The 18,552-nt window shown below is 45.1% G+C and overlaps 1 protein-coding gene across 1 annotated transcript; it reads right to left on the bottom strand.

The window, feature by feature from the left end:
* Positions 1 to 1,430: 1,430 nt before the first annotated feature.
* Positions 1,431 to 9,618, bottom strand: NR2C2AP (nuclear receptor 2C2 associated protein). The gene is made up of 6 exons (XM_063290809.1): positions 9,512 to 9,618; positions 6,888 to 7,037; positions 5,924 to 6,014; positions 5,329 to 5,434; positions 3,147 to 3,214; positions 1,431 to 1,712 (listed from the first exon to the last, which is right to left on the bottom strand). The coding sequence occupies exons 2-6, from the start codon at positions 6,926 to 6,928 to the stop codon at positions 1,596 to 1,598; spliced, it is 423 nt and encodes a 140-aa protein (XP_063146879.1). The 5' UTR covers positions 6,929 to 7,037; positions 9,512 to 9,618; the 3' UTR covers positions 1,431 to 1,595.
* Between the last annotated feature and the right edge of the window lie 8,934 nt (positions 9,619 to 18,552).

The raw sequence follows: 18,552 nt of genomic DNA, 5'->3' as shown, positions 1-18,552 counted from the left end.
TGAACACTGAACTGCTACACCATACGATTAAAAATAAAAACCAGTGCAGATGCTGGTGGCACTCTGACCAATTTATGGTTGCATCAGCTTTTGTGGATCACAGTCTGCTATTCAGGCCTAGAATGTTTCCTGTTTGTAATGGATGCTCTGCTTTGGATTACTAGAGGGAGTTTTCAGTGTTTCATACTTCTCTTTAACTACAGGCAGTCCTTGCTTAATGAACATTTGTTTAGTGATGGTTTGAACTTACCACGTTGCTGAAAAAACTGACTTACGTCCAGTCCTCACACTTATGACCATCGCAGTGTACCCGTGATTGCATGATTGTGATTCGGGCACTTGGCAACAGGTTTACATTTATGACTGTTGCAGCATCCCATGGTCACTATTTTTGACCTTCCCAACTGGCTTCCGGCAAGCAAAATCAATGGGGAACCGTGTGATTTGCTTAATGACCACGTGGTTCGCTTAACAACTGCCACAAAAATGGTCATAAAACCAGGTCAATTTGTTTAACAACTGCATTGCTTAGCGACCAAAATTCCAGTAGTTGTTAAGCTAGGACTACCTGTATTCTTAACTAATACTTCAAATATAAAATAATATTAAAAAAAAAAAAAAAATAGAACTTATATTGAAAACCCTGAAGCAATTAATAGGGTAAGGGAGGCACCAGATGATTTCTTCAAGCCATGGCTATTGTTAAAAATTTAGCAACCTTACTGGAAATAACTGTTTGATCCCCTAGGAGAAAAATGATAAACTCCTGCTCAGAGGGGCAGTTAAGATTTCTAACAATTGGTGTTACAAGTTCTGTCCTCCATTTATGGTATAGAGCAGTTTTTCTCAATCTTGGCAACTTTAAGATGTGTGGACTTCAACTCCCAGAATTCCCCAGCCAGTGTTAGATCCACATATCAAAGATGCCAAGTTCAGAGGTTTGGGCTGCCTCAGCCCTGCAAATCTTTAGATTTTTTTAAAAACTTGGATTTTCCCCAAAGCTCTGGGATAGGCTGGGAATATCCTATCTGATGCATATTGTTGGCTCTGGTTGTGATATGTTTATCCCTATTATGTAATGCTTTGTCTATTTGGGGGTTTATTTTTGGTATTGTACGGTTTTAAACTGCATTCCACCCAGGGTTGGCTTGGAGTCGGGGCAGCCTTAGAATCTGAAATATTATAAACGAAATTTGATGAGATGGACTGCGATCCCTAAGAGCTTATGGTAATACCAAGTTGCTTAGGATTTAAGACTCTTCCTTATATATCTATAAGCAATACCAGCCTCTATGTTCAAATCAGAACCAGAGAGCCTTTCAACAAGGAAAATGTAGTGGTTTTTTTTTAATGGAACACGTAGTTTGCGCATCAAAGAGGGAAAACGTCTGTTTTCTTTCCTGCTCTTCAAAGTGCTCGTGACCATAGCGGGGAGATGGGAAGGAAGTTCCTTTGCTATCAAACCGCCCAACAGAAAGCAGCTTGGCTTTCAAAATCAGCCAATTCCAATTCACACCATCGCGGAAGTCCCAGGCTGGTATTCAGTCTGCCATCCCCATCCCTGACAAATCCTTCAGCTCTTGCTTTCTCCTCTGTCAAAGCTTCTGCCCAAGGATGTCGAGATGGTAGACGATAATCCTCCCAAAGAAATCTGAGCTGTTTTGGAAAGTAATTTTCAGTCTATCCAGTGGTTCTGCTTTGAACGGGAAGCTGTAGAGGAAGGAGCAGTTAAGGAACAGGTGGGGATGTGGGTGGAAATCCAATCCCCAACTCAGCCAAAATTAAATGCAACTGTGGGTGAAGATCCTTTATGGAGGGGTTACATGACATCCCTAAAATTATTTCTTATTAAAGCAATGCGTCTGTGATGTGCGCACCGTAGCAAGGGCTCACTTTACCGAGTAACTAATCTGCAAGGCAGTAAGGAACGTCCACAACCATTTCAAGTGGCAGGGGGTGGGTGGAGAGGAAAATACAGGTAGTCCTCACTTAACAACCGCAATTGGGACCAGAATTTCAACTGCTAAACGAAGCAGTCGTTAAGCAAATCTGACATGATTTTATGCCCTTTTTGCAGCAGTTGATAAGTGAATCACGTGACCACGGGATGCTGCGATGGTCATACATGTGGACCGGTTGCCAAGTGTCCAAATCGCAATCACATGACTGGGGACACTGCGACGTTCGTAAGTCTGAACCATCACTAAACAAATGGTTGTTAAGTGAGGACTACCTGTATGCTGAGGACCTGGAAAGTGGAACTGGAGACTGGAAAGAAGAAAGTGCCAAGCAGAAGAAAAGAAACATCACCAGTGCTTGGGAGACTGAATTTGCTGACTATCGATATCACTTGCCACTAAGTAGGACAGACCGATTGTCAGACTGTGCCCATAAACGTCAATTGGCAGTCAGAAGAAATGATGAAAATTCCCTAATCTCTCAACACACAGATAAATTCAACCATCATTTCAACTGGGAAGCGGTTGACATTTTACATCAAGCCAAATCCCAAAACACTAGGGAATTCCTGGAAGCTTGGAATCAACAGCCATGACAGATGCATAAACAGCACTTATATGCTACTTTATAGACATAATCAAAAGCCAAGGAAGGAAATCTTCGCCAGCAGCCAACACCCAGAGAAGCAGGAGGCAGCACCAGATGCATAATCAGGGAAGAGACAATACCCAAATCAAGAAATAACAAGGAAGAAGCCAGACCCCCAGCAAGGCCAGCAGGACAAGCTACTCTATATGAACAGGCACAAACCCCCCTCTCCCTCGCACCGATGAGGCTGCCCAGGCAGGCGATGAAACGTCTGCAGGAAAACAATCCGCTCAGAGAACGTCACAAACCCAACCGTTCAATCCTGGGCTCTATCTGTTCTCTACTATTGGAGAAGGAGAGAAAGGCCGAGTTTGGGTCGGTGAAAAAGCAGAAACGCCAGATGGATGAGATGCAGTGGCAGTGAGGGATGGAGAACTAGCACGTGGGTGGAAAAGGTTGTGGGGGTGCAGGGAGAGATGCAGGAGGAAGAAGACAGGTAACCCAGTGGCAACCGCACCAGAAAACCCTGCAGCGCTGCAGATGGCCCAGAGTTTTGTATTTCAGCTCTTGGGAGTTCTGAATTAGTTGGTAAAGGATATTTGGAGAGAGTTGTTATCTTCAGGGTAGAATTCAGCAACGGTGGAAAGATTGCCTCCTTTCTGGCCACCTTTGGAAGTTTGAACACAGAAAACAAGGTGTGCAATTGGGAAAAGATTTGGGACACATTTCTCACTGGTGTTGTCCTAACAGCCAGGAAACACGCTGAGACAAGGAACTGGTCTCTAATGTTTATTGCTAGTACATAACAGGAATCCTAACAAACTGAAGAAGCGTGGGGAAACCCAGACATATAAACCCCAAGGGTTAAGGCGGTCCCGATCTGTGTCTCTTGGAATGGCTGACCAATTCCTCAGTGCTACGCATGCGCTTGACAGTCTGGATGGGAGCCCCCTGCTCGCCATCCTTACTCATGACAGGTGTTATCAGGCACCCCACTGCTGGCTGGGGAATTCTAGCATTTGAAGTCCGTACATCTTAAAGTTGCCAAGTTTGAAAAACGCTGCTCTAGGCCCACCCCACAAGCCACAATCTTACCTTTTAGGAAGAGTGCAGCCACACCTAGAACAGGTTAACCTCTACTCCTGGATGCGGATGTGCCATCTAATGACACGAACTCCATCACACCTGCATTGAGCTTCAGTACTTTTGTCTCTTATCCAGCCCATTACCACAGCCAGGCACCAATTCAACAGTCTGACTGCCTCACCTGGATCCCATGGAAAGGAGAAGTACAGCCGGGTGTCTTTAAGAAGCAGGTGGCATTTTATGCTAAATTGCTAAATGGTCTCACTTGGGGGTTTCTTGGAGATGTTAAACGATAAGGGAACTTCATGGTGGAAACACCAGGGGCTCAAGCAGAAACTGCCTGGTCCACCCTCAGGAGATGGCCATCCAGGAATGAGCAGAGCTATCCACCACTAGCTGAGACCCCCTCTCCAGAAGACAGCGTGGCTGGTAGTATCCAATACTGCTGAGAGATCAAGGAAAATCAATGTTGCATTCATCCAAGAGGACAGCCAAGGTGGTTTCGGTGCCAGATCCTAGCTAAATCGGATTTAGAAAACCCATTTCATCCAAGAGTGTCTAGATCTGATCAGGCCCTACATGCTCAAGCACTTTGTTCAGGAAGAGAAAATTGGCCGTTGACCTCTAGTCAGGTAGATCTTCTGGGTCCAACGATGATTTTCAGAAGAGGTCTCACTGCCACTTCCTTCCATGAGGATGGGATCACTCCTTGTTCTGGGGAGGAGTTTACACTGCCTGGTTCCAGCTAAGCACCCTGTTCCTGCTAGATGTCATAAGCTGTGATGGGTTGGCTGAACTCCCCAAAATAGTTTGTCCGTGTCATTGGGGTTTAAAAAATCAAACTCGCCCAAAGAAATCTGATCAGTCTTGGATGCTCCTACAGACTGAACTAGTAAAACTGCAGAGTTTAAGCCATTACCAGTTGAATGGTAATCTGGGTCGAAGCCAACACAGCGCAGCAAGCTATCAAGGGATCCCTATAGTCTGTAACCCAGGCAAATTCGTAAGGCCCTGAACCATTCCAAAAAGCTTCATGGGTAAATGTGAGAAGACAGAACAGTGGAGGGGGGGGGACTTTTTCCCTTCATCACACCACAAAGTAAACCCAACGGAGTTCTTATCAGAGTCAAAATTATGTTTTTTCCCCCTTGTGTTCTTCTTATCTTCCAACTTGCTTCATTGTCTTCATCTTAACAAGGGGCCAAACAGGCTTTGCACCGTGGGAGAAGACGCTCAGGAGTTAGAGAGATGTGCAGGAGGAGGCATCATTTAGGTTTTTTAAGGACTGATTTGCTAGTTTCCCACACTGTCCAGGTTTCTGCCAGAAAGCTCACAATAAAAGCCGTATTTTGCTGTCCTCCCAGCAGCTAATAATCAAAATATTACTTCTGCACATGAAGCATTTACACCTAGCTTGTTAGTAGAAAGTCTATTTTATACAGATTTCCACAGCAAGAGGGATAGTTCAAAACTGCATGCATCCTATTAAATAAAATACTAAATAAAATACTGTTTTACTAAAATATTAAAATAAAATATAGAAATACTAAATAAAACACAAAATTAAAAATTTTATAGCAGTTAAATACACTTAAATATTTAAAACAAACAACCACAAACACACGCCCTTCTGTCTCTCATATAGAAAAAAACTGAGCAAAGAGATGAGCTGTTAATGGCGAGCTGGTTTCTTACCTTGCAGAATGCATTTTCGGCTCGCAAACCCACCCTGGAACTGAATCTGAATTTGAGACGCCTGGACCATCTGAGGAAATCCCACTGTCAGCCACTGGGTGGCCCCCTAATACAGCAAAAACAGGACATCAACCTCATCACCACCATCAGCTTAAGAGAAATTCAGACAAAAAGAGGAGAAACGTAAAATGTAGAAGGGCAGAAGAGGAACATTCTGTCCAAGTTCACAAAATACGTTGGCCGCTTTAACGGCCTAATGGAAGGATGAAGCCAGCCACAAGTAAGGTGTTTAATCTGGATTTCTGGTGTGAAATGCATCCTTTCTCTGTGAAGACATCTGCTAAATATTTCTTGAGGACACCACACACAGTATTGTCCTCAACCTCTCAGCCCACTGCAAAGGCAGCTAATGCCCATCTTTCCTCCTCTGCTTCAGGAGTGTTGTCGCTCCACTGGTTTTCAGAATTAGCAACCATAGGAGAAATACTGAATTACAGGGATGATATTGGCTCAGCTTGCAAATTACCTGTAAGGCTCACAGGAAGTGTGTGTGAATGCTCCAGGCAATAGTATGATGCAAATTATAACACTTCACCTGGTCCGAGTTCCAACTGGTTTCCTCGTTTCCATCAAACATGTGTTTCTTCCCAAATTGCTTCACCTCTCGGTTGAGGACTGAGCTGACCCTATGAATGAAGAAAATAGAAGGCAAGAGGACAACGTGGAAGGGCTGAGTTGAAACTGTTACAGTCAGAGGGTGGGGACACACAGACAAACCCAAGGTTTATTGAATAAACCACAACTGACTGGGTTCAGACACCATGTAACCATAAGCTATGTTTACAGACACAACGGCTGGGTCCATATAGCACGGTGAGGCAAAACTAAGTAAACGCCATGATAGATTGGACAGAAGTCAGCGATCTGGTGCCTGCAAAGCTTTGAAAAGATACTAGTGGAACCACAAAATTAAACTTTAATGGATAGTCAAAAAATTGGCAGAAATCTTTGAAGATTTGACAATCTCATTTCAGGCATCCCAAGAGGTCCTCTGTGGGAATTCCAAAATCTAATGAGATACAGCAATCTTGTGAGGTTTTAGTCCTTTTAGTTTTTATTTTTTGGAGCCTGCACATAGTACTTATTGCCCACAGCAACTGTTGAAGCTTGGCTTAACTTAATGTGTGAATCAGGATTACGTTTAACACGAAGCCTGAACTCAACCATGCAGCTGGAATAGAACATAGTGGTCATCTAATTCAGTGTTTCTCAACCTTGGCAACTTTAAGATGGGTGGACTTCAACTCCCAGAATTCCCATCTTAAAGTTGCCAAGGTTGAAAACACTGATCTAATCCAACCAACAGTCCAATGTAGGATTTGCAATGCAGAATATGGGAACTTAATTCCTGATCGCTCGCTTTTCATTCTCCATGGCGGACCTCCAGGGAAGGAGAGCTCCTTTTCCAGATTTCAGTGCAAAGCTAACCGGTAGCACAGAACATAATGTTGCACTTTTAATTAGTTCTTCGAAGGATGAAGTTCCAAAGATGCACTCACCTGCTTATAGTTTCAGAGCAAATCAGGGAAGACACTGCCATTTCCTCTTCTTCCAGTCAGTTCAAAAACAACAGCAGTGACCTGACGCCAAAGGGAACAGAGTGTATGCATGTGCGCGTGTCCTCCAGTGACCGCAGTCTATTCCTTTCACTAAAGAAGAACCAGAACAGAATGAATTTGGAACCAGTTTTACCACCTCATTCTTAGAACTAACACACATTGAGTTATTGAACCCCTTAGATTACTTTTGGCTCCTCTCTATTCCGGCCTTCCAAAATAAATCCAGGCCCTGCCGCCTAGATTTGATTGGCTGTACCACGAATTCAGAAACACCCCCTCCCATATTTTTCAGCTCTCCCAGGTAAACCAGACAGGAAACACGACCAGATGAGCTACTTCTACATTACTGTTAGGCTACATTAACAGAATCCTGCAAGTCTGAAACTACCAATCTCCCGCTGTCCCTTTTTACTGCCTAGCCAGTTAGGGGACATCCTTTCTAAGTTTCTTCCTCTGCTCGTTATTTAGTTGTGGACTCCTCCCTCTTTGATCAAATCATTCCCTAGGCCAGGGTTTCTCATCCCGGGTCCGGTGGCACCCTAGGGTTCCGCGAGAGGTCACTAGGGGTTCCCTGGGAGATCACGATTTATTTAAAAATTATTTCAAATTCAGGCAACAGAGGTAAATTTCCTTCTTTATTTTAAGTTCAAGAACACTGCTAATGCATATATACAGGCCAACCTATGAAATGAATCTAATAATTTTGTAACTTCTGGCCTATACTGGAACCTGAATGTGCACGGGTTCCCCAAGGCCTGAAAAATATTTCAAGGGTTCCTCCAGGGTTAAAGGGTTGAGAAAGGCTGACCTAGATAGTGTCTCTTTCCCCCATCTTCCAAGGTCATTCTCAGAATCTATTACATATTCAAACTGACTATGTTTTATCATTTATGGACTTTTAACTTTGTTAGCTGCCCAGAGTTGCTGTTGAGAGACAGCCATTCACCTAAATGGATCGAAACAAACAACAAAACTGCACTTAAGTGGGGAACCACAATTAAGAGAACAATAGTTTTAAGGCAGAAGCTGGACTCGGACTCCAGTGGCGTAATTATTAGAACCATAATTTAAGCCCGTTGACGTCTTTAAGCTTTAACAGTAAACCCCCAGTGAGTTTAAACCTAAAACTGGACGTGGCCTTTTCAAGGAATGGAGGATCATTCAGGCCCCTGTGCATTAAGCAGATTTTAGTGTTGCATCCGATTTGAACAGTTGTCATTTTATAGGCAAAAGTATTGACTGTAATACTGATTTTCATTAAAGCCATTGCAGAGCAATATGAAGGAGGAACCATTTTCTGCCCTCTCTTGGCAGGACTATCCAAATCCAAAATATAGCGCAAACAGATCTACCAACAATAACAATAAAAATGATAGGAATTTATCTGTCGAATTATATGAGGTTTTTATTTTAACTGCTGGTCTCCCCAGTTTACCTTAATGTTTTAAAATCCTCCTATTTAAAGGTTATTTTGCAGCACAAAGTGTCCTAGAGTGTCATTAAAGTAATTCAAGGAGTATTTTAATTAAAGTAATTAAAAAAAGAGTCAGGCTCCAGAGACATAACACAGAGACTCACATTTGGTTATGGTTTATTGAGTTAAACCACAAGTAACTGGGTTTATACAGCCTGGTAAACTCTAAACCATGGTTTACAAAGCTGCAACAGCTTTCATACAACACTCTAAAGCCAAAATCAAATTAACACACCATGGTCTAGTATGATGTCTGAGCCTAGCCAATAATGCAGGCTGTTTGTTTTAAGTATAGTTCTTGTCCTCCATATGTGTGGACTTCAGCTCCCAGAATTCCCCAGCCAGCACAACTAACTCTCAGCTAAGGATTCTGGGAATTGAAGTCCACGCATCTGCCTAGGATGTGTAGGCAGAGAAAGGCTTATTTTAAATCTCTTTGTGTGATTTATGCATCCACCCACCTATTATGGTTTAGCCTTACCATTAAACCATGGTTAAAAACTTCAGTTTTTCAATTAAGTTTTAAACCTAATAAATTGTTTAATTAAAACATTAAAATTTTAATGGTTAAATGTCTAAACATTAGGTTTTAACATTAGTATGAATATAGTCACAATCTACCAGAATTTTACTCCCGGGGAAATATTTTTTTCCCCCTGCAGAGCTCTGTCTTCCTGAAGCCTTGATTTACTTAAATTGTCTCTAAGCTACCTTTGAAGATAAAAATTGTCCCAGTACTCACAGGAGGAATGCCAGCTTCTCACAACACAACAGGCAGACCTTTCCTCAGTTTTTATGCATGAGCTCTGACCAGAAGTTTAATCTCTAGAGCAGTGTTTTTCAACGTTGGCCACTTTAAGCGGTGTGGACTTCAACTCCCAGAATTCCCCAGCCAGCTGGCTGGGGAATTCTGGGAGTTGAAGTCCACACTGCTTGAAGTGGCCAACGTTGAAAAACACTGCTGTAGAGTCAAGCTTTTCCTCCTCTTTCCAGCATGGAAATTTAAACAACAATTCTTTCGACTAAGCAACTACATGCGAAAAAAGGCAAGGGCCAGGGAAAATGTTGGCAACCGGCTTTGCTTACTGACCTGCAAAGTTTGCAGAGAGGAGCAGACGCCAAAAATGATATCGATACACCGCATTGCTATATATATTTCTTATTCTCTCGCAACCAGGCAGAGCAAGCCACGGAAACAAAAGCAGAGGACAGGAGAAACTCGCCTCGTTGCATGCCTGCTTCCGGTTTCCTGCAGCGGCGGAAAGTCTTAAAGAGACACGACCGAAAATATTTGCAAAAAGGGGGGGGGAGAATCCAAAATTACAGGTTGCTTCACCCCTCTTCCTCCACTAGGTGGCGTTAGCAGAGCGGCGGCTGGGGAAATCAGGACAGGAAACTTAAAGCGGAATTAGGCGGCAACAACCACCACCCAAAATTGCAGAACAAATTTCCAGGAGGCTTAGGGGCAGCCTAGCCCTTGATAGCCGGTGGGATTCCCTTTGCAAACGAGAAAAATTACACGGGCTTTGGCTTTGTGATGGCTGGTTATGGTGAAACAGAGCCTCCATAGACAGAGGCAGTTTACCCCTGAGTACAAGTTGCAACAGCTTTCCTCAACCTTGCCTTGGGGCTACCAAAGAGATGGACATTCTAGGAATGGGAGTCCAATATATCAAGAGAGAACTAGGGAAAGGAAAGACGATTTATTTAAATATATACTGGAAGAAAAACAAGTTTTTCGTAAGGCAGATGTAGTTTTGAGCAGATCTAGGAGATTTTTCTTAGAGTTTTGGTGCGCAGTTAGCCAGGGGGCTGAAGGGTGACTCCATGTTCAGAAACAACTTCTGAATTAATCGGTTGATGGATGGCAAACACTCTTTGGTGGATTCCCTGTGGCACCAGGCCAGGGTTTCTCACACTTGGCTACTTTAAGACATGTGGACTTCAACTCCCAGGATTCCCCAGCCAGCATAGCTGGCTGGGGAATTCTGGGAGTTGAAGTCCACATGTCTTAAAGCAGCCAAGTGTAAGAAACACTGCACTAGGCCACAGTTGGAAAAAGGATGCTGGAGTAGGAGGAGGTTCGGTTCGAACAACCAGCGTTGTCTTTAGAAAAGTGAAATGGAACCTCCAAGCCCAGTGGCAGTGTACTGCTAAATCTGAGTGGCTGAGAATAAGATATACAGAAGAGTCATTGGATGGATTCACACAAGAGATTAGTATTTCTATATGTAACAACTGTTGTTCTGCTTTTGTTTAGGACTGGTATTTTTGGATCAGGGTTATTATTTCCTGTGGATGTTTCATTGTATTTTATTTGTTCTAAGCTGCTCAAAGTAAAGGGTTTGGCAGCATGCAAATTTAATGATTGATATGGAGCATCAAACCAGTGTCAGTTCTTAGCAACCACACAGATAGATTTTCCCCATGGTGACCTGTCCCTAACCTGGCCTTTCAGGACCCCCAACGGTGCCCCCATCACCTCCTGTAACGGAGTCCCTCCCCCTGGCTGCTGGTCCTCCTCTTCCTCTTTCCCTCCACCTTCCCCAGCATCAGAGCCTCCTCCAGAGAGCCGGGTCTTCAAATAATGTGTCCAGGGTAGGATGATTTGAGCCTGGTCCTTTGTGCCTCGAGTGAGAACTCTGGGCTGACTGGTTCGATGATCCATCGGTTTGTTTCCTTGGCTGTCCATGACATTCCCGGGAGTCTTCTCCAACACCAAAGTTCCAAAGTGTCACTACTCTTCCCATCCTGCTTCTTCAAACTCCGAAATTTAATAAAGAGTAAATAGACAAGGCTTACAATGTGGGTAGAGAGTTCAACCATTTGTTATGGGAACAAGAAATCTGTACCTTAGGTTCGGATACTGGAATTGCTACAGTCTGCTCTGTGTCTCGCCATTTCATGTCACAGATAACTTAATCAGTCACTCAATGGTTCTTTTGAGAACCAGTTTGGTGTAGTGCTGAAGATGCTAAACTAGAAACCAGGAGACTCTGAGTTCCCTTAGGCATAAAAGCCAGGTGAGTGATCTTGGGCCAGTCACTCAGCCCAACCTTGCAGGGTTGTTGTTCTGGGGAAAATAGGTGGGAGCCGCCTTGACTTGGACAAAATAAAAGTAGGATATAAATATGATAAATCATAACTATCATTTACATCCTACTTGAATAACTTCATACAGCCTGAAACGATATTTGGCCTCTTTTAGCAGCCCCCTCGTACGTACTTCTGACTCATATTTGGTTTGCATACAACTCCTGTTCCAGAATTGCTTATCACAAGAATGGTTGCCAGATCAGGGATCCTCCGCCCTGTACCTGCGTATTGAATTTCTGCTTCCTTAGTGGAGAAATTGCATTTGCCAACTGCACATGGTGATTTTTCAGCCCATTTTGTCTAATGTGCGAGGGCTGTTTTGAATTTTATTCCTGCCTGCAGATTTGATCAGCATTCCCTCCGCCTCTCCATCGGAGCAATTAAGGAAGAGGATGACAAGAACGGAGTACAGGACTGAACTGTGGGGCACCCCACTCCCGCCCCCCCCCGGTTTGATGAGAGCGTCTGCATGTAACAGGCGTGGCCAAACGGTGGCTGACAGGAGACATGGCTCCCAACCCCTTCCTTTGCAGCCCCCCGAGATCTTACTACCAACTTTAGGTAGCCCTCATATCAGAGTGTCAAATGTCTCAGCAGGTCTTTTCTGAAAAACAAGAAGTAAAAGAGATGTTAAGCCTCAAATAGGGCAAATGTGATTTTATTCTGATTTTATTCTATTTTCCTGAAATGACATGGAAAAAGGGACTCAGCATTCTGGCCCTGTTCTTTCAATTATGTCATTCTGTCACCGTCACTGCCCCTGCATTCTTTGCCTGCTGAAAACATGGGAAAAGTTTGCCCTTGGCATAGAGTCTTCTCAATCTGCACGAAATGTTTTCTGCATCGTTCATTTGCATTCTCCTTTTGTACTCACTATTGATATGCAGCATAATCAATTTGCAAAACCCTAAAAAGAATAAAGAGAGTTCAGGAAAAATGCTCCATTTACACATTTCCATCTCTTCTGGGCTGGGGAGGAGGCTATTAAGGGTGATGCTTACTAAATTCTAATTCCCTCGATTCTAGAATTAGGAACACAAGCTCAGCCTTGGGACTCATGCAGGGCTGAGGTTATGAAAGTTGTAACCTTACACTCCTGCAAAGCAGCACTAGAAGACTGAATAAGTCCACTGGAGTTGGGAGGATAATAAATTCAAATAAATAGAATAAAAATAAGGTGGAACAAGGGAGTACAGATAGTCCTCGACTTATGACCATTCGTTTAACGACGTCCAAAGCTACAATGGCCTCAAAATAGGTGCTTTATGGCCTCTAAAGCACTTCCAAACGTTGCAAAATGTCGCACCCCCCATGGTCACATGATCGCATTTCAGGCATTTGGCAACCAGCTCGCATTTATGACCGGTTGCAGCGCCCCCTGGTCACATGGTTGTGCTTTGCAATGTTTTTTGCTGTTTTTTGGAAAAAAACACCCATTGGGGAAGCTGTGATTTCCTTAATGATCATGTAAAAATGGTCGTAAAATTGGATCTGGTCATGTGGTGTAATGGTTGCCTAATCCCAAATACTCAGTCTCACAAGCCAGGGCTTAAAGATAACTGATTTATTAAAGGAATAGTATGCAAATACAGAGAAAGCTGAGAATGAGCAAAAGCGCGCCAAATACAAACTTAAAAGCCTTGCTTCCAACCCAGTCCCGCCCCGAGCGCCCGTTAGCAACCACCCCCTCCCAGGTGCTAGCAACCGTTACATCTGCCTGGGAAAGTAACCTTGAACAGAGTTGCAAACCCAAACATACATTCCAAAGTAGCAAAATAAGGAGCAGAGCAATAATGAAAAATACCAGCAAACGTTCAAGCATGTAAGACACGGAATAACGGTTTGACATGTGAAACGTTACGATGTTAACAGAACATTGAAACCATGAACATGACATATCGCCCCCCTAAAAACATTCTAAGGAGCCGGCTTGTCCGGATAAGCAGAGTGGAAACGAGCAACGAGGTCGGGTGAGCGAACATCGGGAGCAGAAACCCACTCAGGATGAGGGAAATGTTGCCAATGGATGAGATACTGCAAAGTGGAGCGCTGGCGGCGTGAGTCAAGGATGTCCTTGACTTCAAAGTGTTGTTGGCTATCGATCATAATGGGAGGTGGTGGGGTCGGTTGGGGATGCCAGCGGTCCGACGGCAGGTACGGCTTGAGTAGGCTGCAATGAAAAACAGGATGCAAACGTTTAAGATTGTGGGGCAGATCAAGTTTGAAAGTTACAGGGTTGATTTGTGCAACAATGGGGAAAGGACCGACAAATTTAGGACCAAGTTTTTTCGAGGGTTGTGGCGATTTGATGAATTTTGTGGATAAGTAGACTTTATCCCCCACAGCAAAAGTAGGTTCGCGGGAGCGTTTGGCATCAGCATGTCTTTTGTAGGTGGTTTGTGCATGGTCTAGAGCTTGTTGAATATTGTGCCATGAGTCTTTGAGAGTTTCAGCCCAGTCAGTGAGGGAGGCTGGTAGTGGCTGCGGGTGCGGGAGTTCGGGTATCGGGACGAACTCACGCCCGAAGACAGCTTTAAAGGGAACTTGACCAGTGCTTTGATGAACGGCGTTGTTATAGGCAACTTCAGCAAATGGGAGTAAGTCCACCCAGTTGTCCTGTTGATAATTGACAAAGGCTCGTAAGTATTGTTCAAGTGTAGAATTAACTGCCTCAGTAGATCCATCCGTTTCCGGATGCCATGAGGTGGAGAGGTCTTGTTTGGTGCCAAGCAGTTTTAAAAATGCGCGCCAAAACTGTGACGTAAATTGTGTGCCTCTGTCACTCACCAAACGGGCGGGGATTCTGTGAAGGCGGTACACGTGCACGAGGAATAGGCGTGCCAGCTGTTGTGCGGTGGGGATAGAGGCGCATGGGATGAAATGAGCTTGTTTAGAAAAAAAATCTTTTACCACCCAAATGACTGTTTTTCGTTGACTGGGTGGGAGGTCGACAATAAAGTCCATGGATATGTCCTGCCATGGGAAGGACGGGGTTGCCACAGGTTGGAGGAGACCTTGAGGCTTGCCAGTCTTGCGCTTTGTAGTTGCGCACACAGGGCATGCAGTGACATATGCCTTAAGGTCCTTTAGTAAAGTTGGCCACCAGAATTGACGCCTAACTAGGTGAAGGGTTTTAAGATATCCAAAATGTCCAGCCAACTTGTCATCGTGGCAGCGCTGGAGGATCGTCTTTCGTAAAGCCTCAGGGACATAGAGACGATCGTTTCGCCAGGCAAAATTGTCAGTGAAAGTTACAGTGTGTAGGTTTGCCTGCAACCAAGTATCGGTTTTGAGGTGGAAGAGCAACTGTTGTTTCAAGTCTGATGGAATTGGCAAGCGCGGTGGATGGGAGGGAGGCGGAGCGGCTTGGGGCTGAGTTTGTTGTGCTCGCGCCTGGCTGCGTGTCTCAGCTGCCAAACTTAATTGCTTTTCTGTCCATACAGTACCCTGTACCGTTGGCCCTGGGCCAGCGTCCTGGGGTCTGCGTGATAAAGCATCAGCTAAGAAGTTTTTCTTGCCTGGGATAAATTTGAGGGTGAAATCAAAGCGACTGAAAAATTCAGCCCAGCGAAGTTGTTTGGGGCTGAGTTTTCGACTGGTGCTTAGTGCCTCCAAGTTTTTATGGTCAGTCCACACTTCAAAGGGGTTTGAAGCTCCCTCTAATAAGTGGCGCCAAGTTTCCAAAGCGGTTTTTACAGCAAAAGCCTCTTTTTCCCAAACATGCCACCATCTCTCTGTTTCCGTGAACTTGCGAGAGAGGTAAGCACAGGGTTTTAAAGTGTCAGACTGGTCTGACTGGAGCAGCAGTGCTCCGACGGAGAAATCAGAGGCATCCACCTGTACCACGAAAGGCTTAGTCGGGTCAGGATGCTGCAAAATGGATTCGGTGGTGAAGATTTGTTTGAGCGCATCGAATGCCTGTTGGCAAGTTGGGGTCCATTTAAGGAGCGCTCCTGGGTTCTTTGACCATCACGTATCCCCCTGAGCGTTAGTTTTTAACAGTTCAGTAAGGGGGAGGGCGATTTCTGCAAAATTTTGGGCAAATGCCCTGTAGAAATTGGCAAATCCAAGGAAACTTTGCAATTGCCTCCTGGTACGGGGAGGCTCCCATGCCACAATAGCTTCAACTTTGGTAGGGTCCATTTCAATACCCTTTGCTGAAATTCTATATCCCAGATAATCAATTTGTGATTGATGGAAGGCACACTTGGACAGTTTAGCATACAACTCAGCTTTTCTCAACTTAGTAAGCACTTGACACACGAAGTGAATATGTTCTGACATGGTTTCAGTATAAATCAATACATCATCCAAATACACCAGTACCCCTTTAAACAGGTGGTCGTGCAAGACCTCATTGATAAGTTGCATAAAACCCCAGGTGCCCCAGATAGACCAAAAGGCAAGACTTTGTATTGGAAAGCCCCAAGAGGACAATTAAACGCTGTTTTCCACTCATCCCCTTCTCTTATGCGAATGCGAAAATAGGCTTCTCTTAAATCCAATTTTGAGAAGATTTTGCCTCTGGCCAGATGTGATAACATATCTTTGATAAGGGGCAAAGGATATTTATTTAATATTGAGACTGCATTGAGCCCGCGGAAATCGGTACATAGCCTCAAAGAGCCATCCTTTTTTGGTCTAAAAAGAACAGGTGCCCCCACCGGGGAGTTTGCAGGCTCAATGAAACCCCTAGCCAGGTTTTTGTCAATGAATTCCCTCAGCGTAGCTAGCTCTTTAGGAGACATGGGATAGATTTTTGGGTGAGGTAATTTTACATTGGGGAGAAATTCAATGGCACAGTCTGTTTTTCGGTGAGGTGGCAAGCGATCTGCTTCCTTTTCCCCAAACACATCAGCCAGATCCTGGTATTGGTTAGGCAGTCCTTCTAGAGGCTGAAGTGTTTGTACAGTAGTGTTAGCCACCCGTCCTCCCTCCATGTCCTCTAACAAGTCCTTTTCTGGTACTTTATAAAATCCATCAGCAAACGTTACAGTTCTATGCAGCCAGTTGATAAAAGGGTTTTGTTGAACGAACCAAGGCATTCCCAAAATAACCAAAGGTCCCCCCACTGGAGCTATGACAAAAGGCAATTTCTCCCAATGGGTGCCCATCTGTAAAGCAACCAGTCCTGTGGAGTGGGTGACTGCTTTCCCCCCAGCCATAGTTCCATCCAATTGCGTGAAGATCATGGGTCGTGCCAAAGGGAACGTGGGCAATTCTAGGGCAGCTACAACATCAGGATGCATCAGCGAACGGGAACAACCCGAGTCTAGCATGGCCCAGACTTCCACAGTTTTTGTTCTAGAGCCCAATTTTACTTTGACAGTCATTGTAGGAAAGTTCCCACTCACCGAATCGTGGTTGCGCCCGGTTTCTTCCACCTGCCCAACAGCGCCCTTCAGGGCAGGTGGAAGCCTTTTCCCGCCGGCTGGTCGAACTGTAATTCCTCTTCCTGTTCCCCAAATGGAAGGTCTGGAGGGTCGAGTTCAGTGCAAGCAGCCTTCATCTTGCGCGGCAGGGATGGCGATTTTCCTGACGTTTTCCCTGGCCGTTCCTCTGGTCGGCGTCTTGGGCACGAAGTGGCACGATGCCCGTCCTTCCCGCATCTCAAGCACTGACCTTTTGCATATCGTCGTTCTCTTTCTTCCTCCCAACTTTTTGGTTTAGGGCGGCTCGAATATCCAGTGGCACGAGCTCCCTTAGCGACTCAGGTTTGTCTCAGTTCCTTGCTATGGGCATACATTTGTAGAGCGTTTTCCGCGCTGCCTGCCAACTGAATCCACCCATATAACGTTTTAGGATCGTCCCTACACAAAGCCCAACGGAGGATTTCCGTCTCCAGCCCTTGCTTGAACATTTCCACTAAAGTCGACTGGGACCAATCCTCCACCTTTCCCGCCAGGGCTTTAAATTCTAAAGCGTAGTCTGCGACAGAGAGGGTTCCTTGATAAAGTTTTCTCAGGGAGCTTTTCGCTCTCTCTTGGGCCAAGGGGTCTTCGAAGTGCTGTTTTAGTAACCACAGAAACTCATCAAAGTCCTCTAACTCCGTGGCCTCTGCTTGGCACAGCTGTACGTACCAATCAGCTGCCCTCCCCTTCAGCTTGTTGGCAATAAAATTAATTTTGCCCTGCTCCGAACGAAAACTTCGGCCCCAATCTTCCATATAATGTCTAGCATTTGTAATGAAAAAGGAGAGCGTGGTAGGGTCCCCATCAAACTTCACCCCAAACGGTGGGAAGGTTCTTACCGGCTCTGCCGGCTGTGGTGGCTCTGCAAACGTCAACGTATGTCAAGCCCCCAGTGGTGGCCGATCTCTGGTTGCCCTCGACTCCCTTCCTCCCAATTGTCGGGAAGCCCGAGTCTTACTTCTTCCCCTGAGTGACAGGGACTTCTCTCTTGGGTAAGGCAGCTGGGAGGGGTCTTCTTCCCAGTCTTCCTGTAGTGACCCCGGACCCCTGGGGATATCCTTTAAGAGGGTCACTATCATATCCATTTTCTCCTCTATTGCTCTCATGCGGGCAGGAGTGACAGGGTCTCCTAAGGGTCTATTGGTCACCACCACCCTTGGTGATATGGGGATTTCAGGTTCCCAGGATGGCTGTGGAGATCCCCTCCCCGTTCCTGCTTCCACTTCGGGTTGGGGTTCACCCCCTGTGGCGCCCTGCACCAACAATAGATCATCCAGTTGAACATCCCGCCTCTCCCGACGTGCTGCCCTTTGCGCTCTCGAAGTTGGAGCTACCAGAGTCTTCGTCAAGTCCGGCTCTTCTTCGCTCCCTTCGCTCTCGTGAAGCTGAGTTTCGATCATCGCTAGCGCTCCCCTTTACCCAAACTTTGGATGGGGCTAGCGGAATATGATATAAATGATTCTCAGCTTTATGTAACGGTTGCCTAATCCCAAATACTCAGTCTCACAAGCCAGGGCTTAAAGATAACTGATTTATTAAAGGAATAGTATGCAAATACAGAGAAAGCTGAGAATGAGCAAAAGCGAACCAAGTACAAACTTAAAAGCCTTGCCTCCACCCCAGT

This window comes from Candoia aspera, chromosome 1 (genome assembly GCF_035149785.1).
Source record: "Candoia aspera isolate rCanAsp1 chromosome 1, rCanAsp1.hap2, whole genome shotgun sequence".
Classification (NCBI taxonomy): domain Eukaryota; kingdom Metazoa; phylum Chordata; class Lepidosauria; order Squamata; family Boidae; genus Candoia; species Candoia aspera.
The sequence above is the reverse complement of the archived record's forward strand: the minus strand, read 5'-3'. Positions and strand labels throughout refer to the sequence as shown.